Here is a 15,925-nt window from a genome sequence, read left to right as displayed (position 1 = left end):
AATATCTACAAACAAAGCCTCCGCATAATCCGGATTAATCATAATTTTGATTAATTTGAGCTTTGAACGTTACAAATTAATCAGGAAGAGGAGCGCGCGTAACTAATAACTCTCCATTAGGTCTATTAAGTGTCTACTCCTGGATGATTTCCTACGACTTGTTGAGATTTCATTCATGCCTAAACTTAAAGGAATCATATTTCCTGAAGGTTCATAGGAAACAAAAATAGCTTACATAGTAGCTTCGCTTAATGTTACGAGTTTCGCATTATGGGTTAAGTAGCAACATTGGGCGAATTTGAATGGCGTTTTGTGTCTCATTTAGGATGGGGATCTTGCAGTTTTTTATCCCTTTGGTTCAGTTTAGTGATTATGAGATCATTAGGTTGACAGATGATGCCCTGCAGTTTAATTTCTCAATTTAGTTAATTTGGAACTTAATTACGCCCTGGTCGCAGGGGTCGTATGACTAGAGCAAGATCATGGCAGTAGTTGTAACGATGCTCGTTGCTAGTTTTGGTTATAGAGGTATTTTACTGGTTGTTCAATAGATGGTTCAGTTTTTGAAACCCAGGAGCTGTATTCTTCTTCTTTCCGTTTTTGTTCCATTTCCATTCCATTTCCATTCCATTTCCATTCCATTTCCATTCCATTTCCATTCCATTTCCATTCCATTTCCATTCCATTCCATTTCCATTCCATTTCCATTCCATTTCCATTCCATTTCCATTCCATTTCCATTCCATTTCCATTCCATTTCCATTCCATTTTCATTCCATTTCCATTCCATTTCCATTCCATTTCCATTCCATTCCATTTCCATTCCATTTCCATTCCGTTCTACCACCATACCGGCGTGCTCTTCGCCCCCGTCTTATATCAGAACTTCTACTAGCCCACCTGGATTATACATTCCGTTGTGAATCGCGTCCGTTTCAGACCGGTTTTCCACAGAATCCAACAACGCTTCCATATTTTTCCATTTCCGTTGCATTTTCTAAATTTTAAAGATGCATATTCATTTGCCTTCCCCTGCGAAATTCCATGTAATAATTTACATAAAGGCTCGCTAAAACAATACGAAATAGATACTAATATATCAGGCTCTGGTTGTCGGTAAGTCTGTCCGTCCGAATTAACGGGGAAACTGTCAACTCGCCAAATCTGTTTGTGCCATTAGGATATTTCAGTAAAATTGCATCAGTCCGATGGAATTTAATACCCCCATTCACGCATAAGCCTCAGGAAAACCCCATTATGCCCAACAATGCTACTATTGTGACTAGCATAACACATTGATGTTTTTGAGGCTGGAAGGGGGAAATGTTAGAATGGGTAATTGGACCCATATTATCAGTTGTGGAATTTGCTAATGTGCGAGCTGAGAAGGTTTTATTTCTTTAAATAACACAGCTTTGCGAGCACTTTCCATGTGTTTTCCATCGAAGTTTATTGAACGTATTACTGACCCCCCCCCCCCCCCCCGTAATTAGGGCAATCGCGAATAAGTAAACTTTTGCACTGGTCTTCGTTGCGTGTCTTCAGGAGACTCCACAGGGTAGTTCAGGTTACAGGTTAACCACAAGTACCATGGTTCATCGGAGAGGAGCGGTGCTGTCCTTCATCGCTAAAGCGAGACTCCCGGGTACCAAGAGAAGAGAGAAGTCCCAGAATTTCAAATCATCTAAAAACATTTAGAATGCTGTACATCCTTGTCTTGGACACCCTGTATATCACGTGAAATGCATGTAGGAAAGTTAAAAAATGCTTTTTCCCTGTTGCGTAAAAACCTTTTACACAGCGTGTAACAAACTCAAAATAAATTAATTTATGCCCGGCAATCCGCACAATCTGTTTGCAGCAACCGCCGCTAATTATATTTTGTTATAAGCATACCGCGGCTATTTTTTGCAAAGTAATATGATGGTCCGGCATGGCCAGTCCCGCCATATCGAAAGGGTAATTTCAATCGAAAAACGACAACTAGCCCTTTGAATAGTGCAGTTCTGCTTTTAGCGTCCCTATACGGTGCTCAGTATTGGAAATCTGCATTCATTTGGGAGAGCGTCGAATCGACTTCTATGCTGGGAATTTTCATAAAGTTAAAATGAAACTGGTTACGTTGGGGGGAAGGGATCAAAGCCGTTGTTTGTTATGGCAATGGAGAATTTTAAGTCTGGCGAGTTTGGGCCCGTGAGGGCCTATTAAAGCTGTTATGTAAGAAGGAAGTGAGTATGGAGATTTAGAAGAGGTGCTCGAAGAGGTGGTTCTAGGCGCAGCTCAGTGCAACTTCTTAAATTCTGAATCGATCCCAAAACGCCCGTTCTGCTCCTATTTTGACCTTTTTATGGATAACTCATTTGTTTTATTGCATCCTGATAAAACTTAACTAACTACGCTACTGTTCTGGATTCGAGCCACTGCACTCTTTATGCCCAATAAGAAAATTCCAACTCCGACGATCGAGTTTTAGTTTGATCCAGAGACCTTGGATGCGACGATTCAACAATTGACGATCGAATGGTTTTTACCCATCGTGGCATGATTCCAGAGCCGTCTGAGGCAACAACGCCAAAATGATCCCATGCGCAGGGCCGACACGCAAGACAGCATTTATTGGGGAAATATGGTGACCTAATTCGCTACCTGCACCAAACATCCCCTCGCTCATCAATGGCTGGTTCCAACTTCCACAAATCCCCTCCTGTGTCCTAAATAGCATTTTTTTCGCTCGTAATAAAATAGTCCCGCATACAAGGTTCATTTAATAGATATAAATGAATGTCGTTTTGTTGCATATTAGGATGATTGCCAGTAATCTAAAGCGGGCCATTTCAGTGCAAAAGAATGACCATGATATAATGCTGGACCGCTTGAGTGACAGACTAATCTTTCAGTGACATATACCGAGGTTCGTTTATAAATGACCAGCGTTCACCAAATGCAAATAACATGTAAATGTGCCCGGGTTATAGCTATTCGACAGGGCCGTGTTGGATGCATTAAGACATTGGTCGTGAACCTGAGGTGACCCAGATTCGAAGATATGCGGCTTACATCGAATTTCCTTCGTATCGACGCAGGCTTCGCTCACTCGCCACTTCATTACATCAAATTCCCATCCTTGCGGGGCAGAAAATGGCGTTTTCAGCGGGACTGGATCTCATCATGAATAAATCAAGCCCCGGCCCTGCATAACGGATGGGGAATCTATAGCATGTCAGTATCCGTATATATACGTATATTATGGCCCTCATGTCCACTCTCTGAACAAAAAGACGGGATTATACGGGGTGCTATACCCTTACTGACCACCCACTGGCCGGGATGTGGGAAAATGCTCAATTCCGGTTTAACCCCATCATTTAGCTTAATCAAATTTTTATTTCGATTAAATCGCTTCTAGTTCATTTGCTAAGTGTTTAGCGCTTTTAAAGGCATTTAAATTGGACATTAAATTGATTATTTAATATTCCTAGTCATTTGTATGCAAGTTAAATGTATTTTATGAAAATCTTCATGCCCATTCGTCTCTAGTGAAATTATTTCTGTACGATCTACGCCAATATCCCTCAAATCATTCAGTATGCCTTCTTAACATAAAAAAGTTGTTGTTATTGTGTTGGTTTTTCTTGTTTGTACATTTGTGTGATAGTGCCCACCTGAAACTCATTTCTGGTTTGCTTGCAGTTGGCCGTCTGGTTGGTTTAACATGAACAATCATCTATTTGTTCTAGTGGTATGTCTGGAATTAACTTTTTATTCATTTAAATAACGAATTCTTACGATAATTTTAAGTGGATTGGGTCAGTAATATGGTCAGTAAAGGCAGAAAAGGAGCAAAGTTTAGATTTGTACCTCAATAAACAATCAAACATTTTGGATAATCGATTAGCAACGAATGCTGATGGTAAGTTACGAATTAAATATAAACCACCCCGTATGCAAGATATAATCTTCAAGAATCATTTGAACTGAATTAACATGACCTAACTTGGCTTAACCCGATTTTTTTTCTCACGACGAAAACCTTCAAGATTCCCGACCTATTGTTCTGGCGGCTGTGTATTGTGGGATTCACCGATACACCCACTCGGGACCAAAGAGCCTCCTCCTACTCCAGACCTGTCCCCGAGGGATATATCGTCAGGGTGGGGAAGATTATGAATAGCTACTGTCTACTCTTCTCGTCTTCTGCTATTCCATGTTTTGTTCATTTGTTGTATTTTTAGAACATCTACATTCCCTTTCGGTTATATCAGTCCTGCTCGCCCTTCGTATAATCGAGAGAGTCTCCCCATGCTCGGTTTGTGTCCTTTCAAGTTTCGGGGCAACGCCACTCTTCCTCCTTTCGATCCCTTTGTCTATCCCCTTCTAGTCCCATATCGTGTTGTTACCAATCCTGATGTATATGTCCGACAGAAATTTTTCTCTTCGACAATGAATATTGTTCCTGCATGTTTGCGTTTTCCTCTGAGATGCTTGTCTTTGCACCGTGGCATCTAAATGTTTATGATCGTTTTTGGATGTTTGCTCCCCTCGTTATATCGTCTTAATCTTCTATGGCCTTTCCTATCGTGTTTGTCCCAAGAACTGATTTCTGATAACACAATAGATTATTACTTCGGTAAGTCCGCGTTCGCAAACTCTCCGGTTTTACCCATTGAACTTCCATGCTTCTGCCTTCCGCGTCTGCTACCTCTGTCTTCTCCCTCCGGGGTTGGTTCCCGGACTCGGGGCAGGAGGCATCCAACGGTCACAACTTTGAGGAGCGGACAGGTTTTTAATCCCCAAACTAACCTCGACTAACCTAAACTAATTTGAGATACGGTGAATCTCACGAAGCCTTGAAAAATCAGAATGAAGCAGGAAAGTAGAAAAATATTTTGCGAATCTGTTTGCGTAAAGTCACAATACGAAAACAGTTTTGCTCTAGATCTACTCAAGAAGGTGTGCAGATGCAAAATGCAAGATTCTAATGGTTCGTGTAAAGACATAGTAGACTCAACTCCTTACAACGAAAATAGCTATAATAAACCCATGATTATTAATGATTGTGATTATTGATGATGTCCACTAAGCCATCTACACAAATTACTAAAACGTAAATAAGAATTCTTATCTTTGGGACATCATGTAGCTACAATAAAAACTACAATAAAGGTCAATAGTAGGTCCCCTACAAGACTCCGTCTTTATACGCTGAATTATGATATCTTTATGCTCATTTGCATGTTTTAATGAGCGAAGTGAGAAATGAAATCATATATTGCGTCGTGATAAATCACTAGCGTGATTAATAGCATAATAATCATTATTGGGGAGATACAAGCCAATTAGATATAGATACATCTTGATAGCTCATAAATCTGGAATCACATTAGGTAATACACAGTTCGAGTCGCTATCTTTTAAAAACCAGTGTTTGTCCATTAATAAAGGAAGGATAAAGGCAGGATGAAAACAACAACATTATTAAGTCTTCCTCCATATATTACAGAATCCGAAGAGCCCATATTATCAAGTTTTCGTCATAAGAACACCCCTGAGGACCCACGCATCCATGTCTATACGCTCTTCAACAAGACCTTTATCTCCATAAATGAAGAGGTTTTTCTTGCAACCATGGGACGTGTTTTGAGCATGAAATTTTATTCAACTTTTGAAATCCCTGAGACCATCTTTTTTAAGGTACAACATGGTACTACCTAAATAGTAGTGAATTAACGGGAAATTGTAGGTATTTGAGTACGAAGAAATTGGCTTTTTGGCTCTCTCCACCCCAAATGAAATTTTGATTTATACCATCCGAGCAAATGAAACTGTGCCCACCTTCATGCAGAGCATTTTGGCCCCCCGTTCAGCTGAAGGATTATTCTTCGTGAACGAAGGTAGTGTGTACTTGATTTCTGGAACAGCTAGGGCTGGCCACATGGCATCTATCAGGTAAGTAGCCATGGGTCGAACCATCATGACTGTTGATCGTGCATCTCCCTCAGCATCTACAAATGGTTTGGCACCTATTTTGATCGCGTAGATTTGCTCCACACTTCTGAAATTACCACCTTGGGCAGCTTCGCACATAAAAATTCAGAGATAGTTATTGCTGGACAAAGTTCTGATAACTACGAAATGGTTTGAGATCGCGCATTCTTAAAAACTAGTCTTATTGACTTCTACCTCTGCAGGGCAGCTGGTCATCTGTTTATATGTTTAAGCAGGACAAGCTGAAGAAAATACAACAATTGCACCTCCAGAATCCAATCTACATGAACATTTTTCTGCTAAAAAATATTCCTCACGTGTTGATTTATGAAGAAGGACACAGCCAAGACCTCTATAAATGGAACGGTAAAAATAGTCTTATCTAGAAACAGTTGACCATTACAGGACACAAAAATGCTGGCCTCGGCAGTAAAAGATCTTTTACTGCCTCTTAAAACTGTCATTCAAACGCGCCTCTAAAAAAGCTTTTAAAGAATAACAGACTGATTTCTGTTGAATTCGAGAAAAGCAGCATGTTCTGCTTTGCGTTGAGCAACAATTGTTTCGTTAATTTCCTTAGGTGCATTTCAGGGTATGAGCTAGTTCATAAAGACACATTTCATTGGAAAGAAAAAATCGAAAAGTCGCTAGTCGTCTATGCAAATTCCACTCCATTCATTGTTCATGTTCAAAAGGTAACGTAAAATTCACGTTTCATGGAAATTTTTTTAATGATTAGTCATTTCCCTGTGGAAAAAGCTGCCGTGTGTTTTGACTGCAATTATTCACAGGAGAAATTTACAATTCTGAAACCGCAAAAAGACACCATTCTTCTATACAAAACAAAGAGCTATAGGGAGAATTATTCGGTTATATTTGACATTGACAAAGGAGAAAACGAAAGAGGCAATATCACTTTTATAGCCGGTTTAAACGCAGATAACATAATAAACATCTCTGGGATGAGTCTCGGGGCACATGCTGAAATAGGTAAATTTATTATTTAGATATAACGCTCGTAAAACAAATTTCAATTTGTCTATTTTATAGAGACAGAACAAGACCAAGCGCTTCGGAAATGCTTTCATAATTTAGAGGAGAAGGTTTACGACCGGAGAACTCGGCTAAATCAAATGAGTAATTATGTTCCTGGAAACCCTATGGAAGAACGGAAGCGAAACCCTCAAAAGAGGAACACTTTGAATGCTACTGAAGAGGTAAAATGGTTTTTTTTAAATTTTATTCTAGAACTTTTGTGGGAAAAAATTGAACTTCCAGAAATTTCCCCATTTTTAATGTTAGCAAATCTACACGTGGTTTTCTACAAATACGTCACACGGAAGCGACGCTTTCTGTCAAAAAGACTTTGGAAACAAAACAATAACTCTTTTGTTGTCAGTATGAACGGCCTCTCCGCGTCTTCTCCCATTTCGCTCACGAAAAATCCCAAATTTCCAGTGAAAATGTGGAAAAAATTTGAAAAAGCTTGTGCGAAGTTAAAGGTTGATTTCATAAAACCGTAACTACCGTTCGTACGAGATTGTGTCCCGCTCAAAACAGACAAAAATCGCACTTTTGAAATCCGATTTTGTTTAACAATACTGGGGAATTGTATCGTTTGTATTCGGGATTCCGAAGGTGCACGATCACCGAACAGCATACTGGAAAGAACTTAAATTGAATCGAAGTTACAGTTCCTGGCTATCGAGAAAAAAAAGTCATAGGCGGACGTGAAACCGGACAGTGCAGTGCGAGCTGTGTTGAAAATAATTAGTAATTGTAATGTCCTCGGTTCGCCTCTTCCTCAAGCATGGGTAACTAAGTACTATCCATACTTACTATACTGTGAAAAATAATTTTAAAAAATGCTGACGAATCCATAATCAAAAAGGCACCATTTTCCATGTAAAGTATAAATTCTGATACCAAATTAAAATTCCTTCTTCAATTCTATAATTTTTCAGTCTCTTGCCTTATTTTCGTCTTTTTCACCATTTTCGCAAAATTTGCAAAAATATTTATTGATGCAAATTAAAAATATAAAGGAAGTAAGGAAAAAATAATGATCCGGCTCAATTATCAGCTATCTGAAGCAATTCGTAACATTTAATCATGTTCCTCAAAATAAAAACAAATCTAAACGAAAACAAAATTATAAAAATTGTTGAAAATGTCCTCCTACTAAGGTGTAAGACTTTACTCTTTGCCACCCTGTATATGCAAAGTGGTGCTTTTTTGACCAAGGGTTTATTAGCATTTTTTAATTATTTTGCAGAGTACTATCATTCCCTGGAATATTTTCATAATGATACATTACAGCCTGTGTAATAAAATTTCAAAAAACTTAACCTGAACTAACTTAACTGATTTTTTTCAAAACTTTGACGCCCTCTATCTCGAAATCAAAGTGTTAGCGGACTTAAGTTCACATAAACATTTTGCCTTAGTTTTTATCATTTTTCTTAGTAGCCATATAAGTGAAATTATGTTTTAGGATACAAACAATGAAGCCAAATTGACTGCCTTAACTACCCGATTAAATAAACTGAAGCTCGTTTTAAATACGGAGGGAAATTCCACTCAACTCGTAAGTTGCTTCTATTGCATTATGAACCCTATAATAAAGGTCTCAATACTTTGTTGCTTATTCATTCTTTTTGCCCTAGGACACATCACTTTACAAATTATCGTGTCTAGGTCAATAAATAATTAAAATAATCATCGTGTCCTTTTGGTTAAAATGATGTTGACGATCGCGAATGTAGTAAAGAACTGTTTTTTATTTAATCTTGACAACTATTTAAATAAACTAATTTGACAAAAAGTAACTATTCGCAAATACTCTAAAAAATAATAATAATTGATGGTTTGCCAGACCTATCTATGACAATAACCAGATTATAATACACCTATAAATAAACTAATTATTAACAATTAAAAAGGAACAAGTAAGGAAGTAAATCAGGTACTCACAATCAGCACCTGACCTAAATTACGTACACCACAATCGTTATGCACAAACATCAAGTTTTTTAGGCAGTTAGTGGGCAGGTCATCATTAGGGGCAATATTACTGCTAAAACTATAAGAACGAATAATTTGGTGTTCAATACGACAAATGGAAAAGAGTGGAACCCAGATTTGTGGCTGCGATCTAACGAAGAACAGACTATTAAAGGACCTGTGAATATTGAAAGCCTCAAAACTAATATTTTAGTTGCAAGTGGGAATGCTTCAAAATTGTTCGAGGGTAAATCAGAATTACCTCAATACCATTTATCATATAGGCAAATTCAATCACCGCATTTTAGATCTTCTTCGAAGTAATGATGAAAGATACATAAAAGGGCAACTTAAAGTTAAAAACATTATTGTTCCTAAAATTTATTCTCAAAAAATCAATAATATCGATATCCACCTTATTGTCAGGAAAAATAACTCTACCAAAATTAAAGGTGTCAAATCATTTGAAAATGTCTTCGCTACAAATTCAACAGTTCTTCAACTCAATGGGGTGAGCAAAAATAGAAAAATTACTGAAAAATAAAATTTTCATTTATGCAATATCTGTAACAAGCTCAAGTATAATTCAGAAATTATGATTCTTCCTTTAGAAACCTCTTAAAGCAGCTCCTGGAGTCTTTCAAGGAAATCTTCAGGACCTGAAATTTGCTCCTCATGTCTATATTAACAATCTGGATGTAGAGTATTTGGATGGTATTAAATGGTCCGCATTTGAAGCAGCGGTCTTTGAGATCGGATCAGATAGCCTTATTGACGGTATTCAATTGTATTAAATTACCTTAAAGGAACCAATAATGTATCTCTAGGTAACTTAACGGTACCGGAAATTACATTAAACTCACTTGAAACGAAGTTCTTAAACGGCATTCAAGTTAAAGATCTTATGACTATAACCACGGAACAGAATATCACTACGGACATAAAGTTTCCCCACATTGATGCTTTTAAGATTGAAAGCGAAACTGTGAATGGAATCAATATTTCCAACAGTGTCTTAATTGATCAAAATGCGACAGTCAAAGGTATTGAAATATGAATACCAAAATAGGTCGCGATATTGCAATGCTACATTTTACAGGAAAAGTGAAGATTGATCATATTACAGTTAAAAATAATCTAAAAGTACTCAAAAATGATATTCCTTACATCAGAAAAGACGGTCATGTCTTTGGAACGAATCAATCCGATTTAATGCAGAAATACTCAGCAAATATCATCATTAGAGGAAATCTTTATATCAATAATTTATCAATATATCCAAATTCTACTATGGATATTAATGGTAAGAACTATACAATGGATGATATCAATGGATATTGGACTAAGAATGGTGATCAGGCAAGTCTTAGACTATACGTGTCCTAATTTAGATTTACGGTAATTATTCCAGCAAATTCCAGTCTATTTGGAAGCCATGAATGGAGTGTCGGTACCTCATTTAAATACGAATTTCATAAACGAAGTTCCAATGTTGAATTTTGCTGTAAACAGCAATGAGACTGAGATCAAAAGTCGATTGGTCTTTAAAAATATCACTGTAAATGGTGATATTTTGGTAAATAATCAGAATAAGCAATTATTCAACTTGACCAGTTTAGTTTCTGAAACAGTGAGAAATGATGGAAAAAGGTATATTTCGTCAACTTCGCTACTATTCTTTAGATTCTTAAATGAATATTGTTTACTGTTTCAGATACATAATTAGAGGCAAGAAGATATTCCACAATACGTTGATAACTAGGATTTTAGAAGATAATGTGAATAAAGTATTGCCACAGAAGTTTTCTGGTAAATACGTAAGTCTAAAGAAACTTGTAAAGAACACCAATAATTATTTTCAGAAAAAAAGACTTTTCAGTCAATCACTGTTAAAGGAAACTTAAAAGGAAATATTTCGACAGAAACAATAAACAACATGCCAAAGACTGAAAATTTAATTAACTTGAATAGTCCACAAAACTTGAGCAATTTGTCATTGAAAAATGCTTCAGGTACATCATATCCTTATTATTATCATAAATAATTCAGTTTCAAATTTTCAGTTGGGAAACTTTACGTCAGAACTATTAACAACTATAATGTTGAAGAATATATGGAAAAACTAGACATGATAATGAAAACGAAACAACTTAAGGCCATACATGTAAAAGGAAATCTCAGTGTACAGCAGATAGAGGATTTGAATACTATAAATGATCACAATATTCTGAGCTTAATTAATCAGGTAGGTAGCTAGTAGATTTCCTTATTGGTATACTCTAAAAGCTTATCGCACCGTATGACGGCAACGAAGTTTTTTCAGAATATAATTTATATAGCAACTTAGAATTCTGCTGCAACAAAGTTGAAAAAAAGTCTCTGAAACTATAATATAGAGAAACCGTTCTTAATGTATTTTTCCTAATTTGAAGAGCAATTTCCAAAGAAACACCAAGGCAGATTTAGTTCAAGATATAAAATTTTCTGGCAAAATCCATATAGGCAATCTGGTTGCTGAGACAATAAATAAAATTGACTTCTCTTCATTAACGAAGCGAATACTCCACAAGGGTCATAACCAGTCAATTAGTGGAAGATTCACATTTAATAATCTCAAAACAGGTAAGGAGTGAATCAAAAAGGAAAAAATTACTAGATATTCTTTTATTAATAAAGATAAACTTACTGATTATGAAAAATAAACGTATTTTTCATAATCAGTCATAAACGTCATTTTTTATTATTTCTAATTATGTTGAACTGATTAATCCATAATATTTGTAGAACATTTAGTTACAAAAATGATAAACGAGTTCAATGTTACGAACCTCATCAACACATCTTCAAAGAAGCCTCAAGTGATTTCAGCTCCGGGAGGAATTACGCTTAGAAATACGAATTTGGATAATTCTGTGAAAGCAACTCATATGCATCCTTGCAATATATACGAAGCAATGAATCACATTCGTTCACCACAATCTCAAGAATGGACAGAGATTGAAATAATAGGAAATATAACTATTCTTGATGAAAACTCCGACTTGATTAGGATTATCGATAAAAGCGTCAAGAGAAGAGAAAACAATACAATTCTTGCCCCCGTTAGTAGTTCAAAATGTGTCCTTTCTTCCTATCATCAAAAGTCAATACTTTTAGGTAGTAATCAATGGAGACGTTGTAGCACACACTGTCACAATAAAAGATAAGCTGAACAATATTGACTTAGAACATCTAATTGAGGATGCAATTTTGATTGATTCGAAAGAAGACCAAATTATTACGGGCTATAAAAAGTTTCAAAACATTATAGGCGCCGAATCATTAACAGTCACTGGAAATGCAGATGTCCTCATTGTTAATGACTTCTTTATTCCAGAACTTCCTAAGAGAATAATTCCTGCAGATGCTGTTAACAATTTCACCATCTTAGGCGAGAAAGTTTTCTTCGCAGGGCTTCAGACTGATAAGCTTCTGGTACCTTATCTCAGTTTTCTAAAAAATCGTTTTCCATTTCTTTGTATTTTTTAGACTAACCGCATAGCAGGAATTAATCCAGAAAATATCGTTAATACAGCCAAACTTCGACAAATTCCCAGCGCAACATTTGATTCTGTAAGAGTGGAAAATAACTTGAATGTAAATAATATGAATAATTTCAATTTGGATTATGTATTGAAAAACAGATTATTAACAAATATTACTGAAAAACAAGTTACAAACGCTATATACTACTTCACAGATTTAGAAATTAAAGGTGAGTTAATGTGTTAATTATTCCATCTTATCAAATACTGATCAATTTCTACATAGAAAACATTGAAGCTAAAACTGTGAACAAAATTCATTTGGCGAATGTCGTTTTTGATATCAGCAAGCAGAAAGTTAAAGCTCCAAAATTTTTTATGGATGATATTACCTTCTTGGGAAATGTTACAGTTGATTATCTCAATAATGTTCATGTTGCCGAGTCTTATAACGACTCAGTCTTCCGCGGGGATACAGATGCTATTAATGGAAGCATTGTAAGTAAAATGTTATTCTAGAATATGCCTACAGGATATGAACAGAATATTACATCGTTCGTTAATGTATAATCCTGTCAACTTATGAACATTAGCGTTAGTCTAGAAGTTTGATGCCGGCTTGAATTTTCTTCCTCCGACTTTTTCTTGATATAATGGTGGTTAAAATATTACACTATTTCAGACAATACTAAAATCAGTTAAATTTGAAAATAATATTAATATAAGCAAAATCAATGGTTTTCCTCTGAATGAAATCAAAAGAATCATAGACACTAAAGCAGCTAGAGTTGAAGAAGAAAACATTTTCGGGGATATGAGGAAAATAAAGGCTATAATTAAGGATAACATAGCCAGCGTTCAAAGTAAGTCCCAGATCTTTGACTTATCAAAACCTGCCTCATCTTATATACAATAAAAAAATTGTTCCTAGATATACCAAAAGATTTTATGTATATCCAAAACTCTGAAGATCGGCGATTGGGAATTCATAATGCAACTGATGCCAGAATACCAATGATCAAAGATTATGTCACGAAATACATTACTAGCGAAGAATCTCACGAGAAATGTAATTTACCCAATGAATGTAAATGTTTTGTACAACATTCGTATGCGATAACACCACAACTTTCTGTCACTCCCATACTCAATAAATCACATCGAAGAGTTTTTAGCTATGAAAACGATTTCATAACGGTTAATTTTTCCACGAATAGTATTAGCACCAGTACAAAATGCAGGTAAGAACATTTTAACGTTATATGCATCTTGAACAACGCTAGAATTACATTTCTAGAGCTAATAATACTGACGACACAAGTGAAATTTCTACTATGGTCTGGAGTACTTCTAGTAAGGAAACAGACAATGGAAGTTTCCAAGCATATCCATCACATTTCAGGGGCTACATTAGTGACGTTAAATTTTTCACTTCCAACAAAGGTGTCACCTACGCCATTATAGCCAAATATTACGACCCTATTGCTGATACTCATGATCTAAATTGCTCAATCTTCAGATTTAATGACGACAAGGTACTACATAAATTAATTGTAATTTTACGAGTTCTATCTAAACTCGGCTTTATCTCTTCCAGAGAAGTACTTCAGAAATTCAAATCATTCCCTCTTATGGAGCATGGACACTATATTTATTGCACACTGATCAGGGAATTATTCTTGTTATAGGGAACTTAGGCAAACAGCCTTCAACTGAAATATATCGATTTAATGAAACACTTGAGAAGGTGAATATTTAGAAAATAGTCCAACTGTACGTTTTATATCCTTTTGATTTTTCAATAAGGAATTCCACAGAAAAATATATGTGCATAAAATTTTTAGTTTCTACATTTGAGAAGTCTATCATTTGGATATACCAAGATAGAAGGCGTTGTTGTTGAGAGAGACAGCATGATAATATTAGCCAATGGAGAAGAGCCCGTTCATATTCTCAAATATCATCCAAAATGGGACAACTATTATTATTACCAAAATTTTGTTCTAGATGAACCGGTTCTTAGTTTGTCGACGTTCTATATGGGAGGTACGTACCCTTTAATTCAATACATTTAAATTTATTTAAAGATATATTTCTTCTGTTACTCAGGTTTCGGTTCTGATGCCTACCTTTGCATTGTGACTGAGGATAACTATAAGATCTACTCGTTTCAATACACGGATGGTTGGATATTAGAATCACAGGGAATTAAGAGGGGTTTAAAGAATTTAATACCTTTCAATTTAAATGGCCAGTTGTATCTTTTTGCCCATTCAACCAGCAAATACTCAGTACTGCAAGTGGTCACCCATACCTAAGATTTGAAAAATAATGTGATTGTGAGTGATACTATTGTTTTAGATGTATGTTATGTGTTATTAACTTGATTCAATATATATTAGGTAATTTATCTTTAACTGTCAAAATATCTATTTATTGCACAAATTAGAAATAGCCTTATCAACGAATATTATTATTTATAAACGATTTAGTTCTATTATTACAGCGTCAGCCGAAAATGCCCAAGGGACTGAATGCTAGAAAAATCCAAAATACTCAAAAATTGTATTGAAGAAGTCTTAATAGAGCAACTTTATTGGGTACAAATTATTTTGAAACACTCGCATGTCAAGTACTTGTTTCTTAATGTAAATATAAAGAGTGGCCCTGAAATGACTATGCAACACTTAACCAAAAATAAGATGTTCTAGGTAAACTTATCTATATCCAATGTTGCTTTGTATTACCTCTACAGAAGACCAAAAATCTCAAATTAATTCATTTTTTCGAAATAATAGCTAAACGCTTTTATCGATTTTCACTCATTTTTAAACTGAGTTACTACATAAAATGGCATGTTTTGATATAAGCAGGATCTTTTTTTAATGGTTGGAAATATTAAAAATGGCGCGTAGCTCGTAAACAAAAGTTTGTATTTTTGTTACGCCCTGTACGAATGATTTTAATTTTCTCTCTGGCACAAGCTGGCTTTATTTTGAAACTTTTTTATGTCTTGTAAAATTTTCACCAGGCATACAGTTTCTCTACAAAAAAATTACAATTTATCATTGTTATGAAAAACAATGTTAAAGAAATTGTGTTTTGCGGTTCTTATGAAGCTATAAAATAAATATTTCGTACAACTGACATATAGATAGTGTTTACTATGGTTGTTGTTAATCGAAGTTGAGTTTATTGGAAATTGAATAATTTTTGGTCTTTTAAAATGGGATATTATTCTATCGCTGAGATTTTTCGGTGCCTAAAATGATGGTTTGAAAACAGAGCCTTTGCAAGACTTCGCGACCCCGATTGAGCTATCCACGGTCAATATAGGATCCATATGAGTATATTCTACAGATAAACAGCATATCGAAAATGTCTAAATTTTTTCTAAAAATATCAAGAGGTAG

The 15,925-nt window shown here is 35.5% G+C and overlaps 1 protein-coding gene across 1 annotated transcript; it reads left to right on the top strand.

Moving 5' to 3' along the window:
- Positions 1 to 3,582: 3,582 nt before the first annotated feature.
- On the top strand, positions 3,583 to 14,999 carry fs(1)M3 (female sterile (1) M3). The gene is made up of 30 exons (XM_066392768.1): positions 3,583 to 3,739; positions 3,799 to 3,910; positions 5,501 to 5,691; positions 5,741 to 5,946; positions 6,000 to 6,135; positions 6,189 to 6,351; positions 6,577 to 6,680; positions 6,777 to 6,975; positions 7,036 to 7,202; positions 8,480 to 8,576; positions 9,026 to 9,235; positions 9,297 to 9,499; positions 9,600 to 9,765; positions 9,816 to 10,031; positions 10,088 to 10,347; positions 10,400 to 10,638; positions 10,703 to 10,797; positions 10,851 to 11,000; positions 11,052 to 11,233; positions 11,421 to 11,610; positions 11,773 to 12,089; positions 12,145 to 12,462; positions 12,517 to 12,742; positions 12,799 to 13,010; positions 13,195 to 13,375; positions 13,444 to 13,753; positions 13,810 to 14,047; positions 14,110 to 14,259; positions 14,357 to 14,558; positions 14,622 to 14,999. The coding sequence occupies exons 1-30, from the start codon at positions 3,713 to 3,715 to the stop codon at positions 14,828 to 14,830; spliced, it is 5,676 nt and encodes a 1,891-aa protein (XP_066248865.1). The 5' UTR covers positions 3,583 to 3,712; the 3' UTR covers positions 14,831 to 14,999.
- The last annotated feature ends 926 nt before the right edge of the window (positions 15,000 to 15,925 follow it).

This window comes from Euwallacea similis, chromosome 8 (genome assembly GCF_039881205.1).
Source record: "Euwallacea similis isolate ESF13 chromosome 8, ESF131.1, whole genome shotgun sequence".
Classification (NCBI taxonomy): Eukaryota; Metazoa; Arthropoda; class Insecta; order Coleoptera; family Curculionidae; genus Euwallacea; species Euwallacea similis.
This window is presented reverse-complemented; position numbering and strand designations above follow the sequence as displayed.